General features: G+C 39.9%; 1 protein-coding gene across 1 annotated transcript in view; it reads right to left on the reverse strand.

The window, feature by feature from the left end:
* Window positions 1-3,322, reverse strand: part of LOC102857987 (E3 ubiquitin-protein ligase FANCL-like) — a 91,555-nt gene that overhangs the window by 78,414 nt on the left and 9,819 nt on the right. Inside the window, exon 3 of the mRNA XM_006881025.1 lies at window positions 1,756-1,814. Within this exon, the coding sequence (XP_006881087.1) occupies window positions 1,756-1,814 (59 nt within the window). The remainder of the gene's footprint in view (window positions 1-1,755; window positions 1,815-3,322) is intronic.

The following is a 3,322-nucleotide window of genomic DNA, read 5'->3' on the forward strand; positions in this document are numbered from 1 at the left end:
GGCTCCACAATCAACACTCTGGGCACCAGCAGCTAGGAAATTAAAAGACGAATTGCATTGGGAATGTTTGCTGTCAGGGACCTCTCCAAAGTACAAAAGTGCAATGATGGCAGTCTGGAGACTAAGGTGCACCTAATCCAGGCCACAATCTTTGCAATTACTTGCTATGTGCCAGAAAGCTGGGCAATGATGACTAGGGATGAGAGAAGGAGAAGCGATACCTTTGAGCTGGATAAGAGAGTTGAATATACCATGGACTGCTAGGAGAACAAACAGGTTCATCCTGGATAAGGTAAACCAGGCTGCTTCTTGGAGGCAAGGATTCTGAAGCTTCGTCTGACATACTCTGGACATGCTGCAAGGAGAGACCAGTCCTTGGAGAAGGATGTCCTGCTTGGGAAGGTGGAGGGACAGCCCAAGAGAGGAAGACCTTCAATAAGATGGACTGACTCAGTGACTAGGGTAATGGGGGGAAGATGTGTCAGAGACAATAAGATTGGCACAGGATAGAGCAAGGTTTAGGGCTGTTGTACATAGGAATACTATGAATCTCAAGTGACTTCACGGCACATAATAACCACCACCACTACTCCAGTAAGACCTCATTAATCTAACATAAGAAAATCCTATCACCAAACAGATCACATTCACAGGTGTTTAAATGGCTCAGCATGGGCTGTGTCAGGCTACTAACCCAAAGGTGGTCAGCTCGAATCCCCCACTGTTCCACAGGAGAGAGATGGCCAGTCTTACTCGGGTAGGATTTTCAGCCTTGGAAACCTAATGGAGGGCCGTTGGGAGTCAAACTCCAAGGCAGTGGGCTGGTTACTTCTTTAAAGTAGCATAGTGATCTGAGCCAGAAACTTGGAAAGCATTCTCCACTCCTTTTTCTCTTTTCCCTTCTATTCCTAATGAGTGACAAAATCCTATCCATTCTACTGCTAAGTGTCTTTGGATACATTTTCCTTTACTCTGTGCCAGAGATATTTGGGGCGGGGGGGGGGGGAGAATGAGATTTGGGGCACTGCCCAAGTTGTTTCCTGCCTCAACTCTTGGCATTCCTTAACTAAGAGTCTGTCCAGCCCAGACCACTTGTTATAGCTAATAAGAGAATCAAACATAAATAAAACTGAGCTGATAATCCTGCCTCTTCACACAGACTCTATACAAACAGAAATGACATAAAAACTGCAGGGTTGGGAGGGACTGGAGAGTACAAATAGATAACCAGTAAAATGTATCTGAGGATCTAAGTGGGGGAGGGAGAGGGGCAGATATGGGTGGGTGTAATCTTTGGGTTGCACAGTCTGATGGGTGGAGGGGAGACTGGATTGGGGAGGGGAGGCTGTGAGGAACAATGTATGCAAACCTTATAGGTAAACCAGTGTACAATGTAAAAACTAACAATAAGGAAACCTGCAGTGCCTCAGTCCTCCTCTGTTCTCCCTTTATGCTCCTGTTTAATTGATGTTAATGACTTACAATTACTATTTGCTACTCTGAACAGGTAGAAAAAAACAACACAAAACTGCTCCAAAATCAAAGAATTAATGTGTTAGCCACTGAAGCATTTAAAAACATTTCGGCGTGAGGGAAAATCATCTTTACATGCCACAATTATTTGGGGTGGGGGGAATTAGAAATGTTTCAGGCTGAATGACTAAAAAGCCTTTTAGGTAAGTAACCTGGTTACCAGGTATCTGTTCACACCCAGCTGGCTCCCGGCCCCACCAACATACGTGAGTGTAATGTTACCTTGCCTTCTTCACCTGCAAATCTTCAGGCAACATGATTTTGAGGTGGAAGTCTCTTCCCTGTAGATAACAGTAAGGAGGTTTATTCAATTTGAAACTTTCATCTTGTACCCAAAGCTAAGGGAAATAAGTTAAATGTGGACTTAAACAGAAAAGCCTTCATTTTCTTTTCATTTTCTAAAACCTACCAACCCTGTCCCAACTTGGATGCTTATTGAAAGCCACAAAATATCACATTTGAATGAAAACAAGTAAAAACAATTTAAAAATGTATTAATTATTGAGAATTTAAAGTAGCTTCTAACTTCTAGAAAGAAAGTCATATAACTTCTAGAAATACTGGGAAATGGTTAATATAAACATAGAACAAACTTTAATGTCATTTCTTGGGAAATAATTTCTAAAAAAAAGAAAGTTTCTTCAAACTGAGACAAAAAATTAAACTATGAAATCAGAATATATACGCTTCATATTTCCAATTTCTTTTCTATACTTTAATAATAACAATCTAGTTATGTAATCTAAATAAACAAATACTTCTACAAATAAGTCTATAACTCTCTCATACTTGTAGACTAATAATAAATAAATTACTATTATTAAGTTGTAGTAACAGGAAATTACTAGAAATTCAAGCCAGATTCAGAACAAGAAATGGAGCAAGGGTTATCACTGCTGAAGATGGACAAATTCTGGCTGAGAGCAGAGGATACCATAAAGACGGTGATCTGTATTTTACTGATGATGTGGAAGTATTCAATTGTGTGATTCTTAACAAGATATGAACACATTGTGAAGAAGTGAAACTTCGGAACGTTGACCTATACTCATGGAACGTGGAAAGACACCAAGAAACAGTCATCAGTATTAAGCCATGGGATACTGCAAGATTTAAAACCAGGAAATCTGGTTTAAAAACAGAAAAAGTGTGCATCAGGGTTGAATCATTTCACCATACTTATCCAATCTCTATCCGTAGTAAATAATCCAAGAAGCCAGACTATATGAATACCAGGATTAGAAGGAGTACACTGGCAACTTGCAACATGCAGAGCACACACCCTTCCCTGCTAAAAGCAAAGATAACTTACTGAAACTAACCAAAGGCCTTCAGTAAGCAACATAAAGAAAACAAAAATCCTCACCTCTAAACCAACACATAATATCATAACAAATGGAGAAAATATTGATGTTATCAAAGATCTCATTTTACATGGTCCCTTCATCAACACCTAGAAAAGCAGCAGTCAGCAAATCAGACAATAGGTTGCACTGGGCAAAAGGCATCAATGTTAAAACAGCAAAGATGTCACTCTGAAGACTATAATACACGTCTCTCAAATTACTATATCTCCGATCACCTCCTATGTAAGTGAAAGCTAGACAACGAACAGACCAAAGGATGCCTTTGAATGACAGTACTGGCATTGTCCCTTCAACTCAATAAAGAAAGTTAAACATACCATGGACTGCCAGAAAGATGAACTAGCCTTCTTGGTAGAAGCTTAGAAGCGAGGCTAGAGAGACTGAGTAAAGACCTATTTTGAACACATTATCAGGAGGGTATC

This window comes from Elephantulus edwardii, unplaced genomic scaffold, assembly GCF_000299155.1.
Source record: "Elephantulus edwardii isolate Elephantulus edwardi_28Jun2011 unplaced genomic scaffold, EleEdw1.0 scaffold00011, whole genome shotgun sequence".
Lineage (NCBI taxonomy): Eukaryota > Metazoa > Chordata > Mammalia > Macroscelidea > Macroscelididae > Elephantulus > Elephantulus edwardii.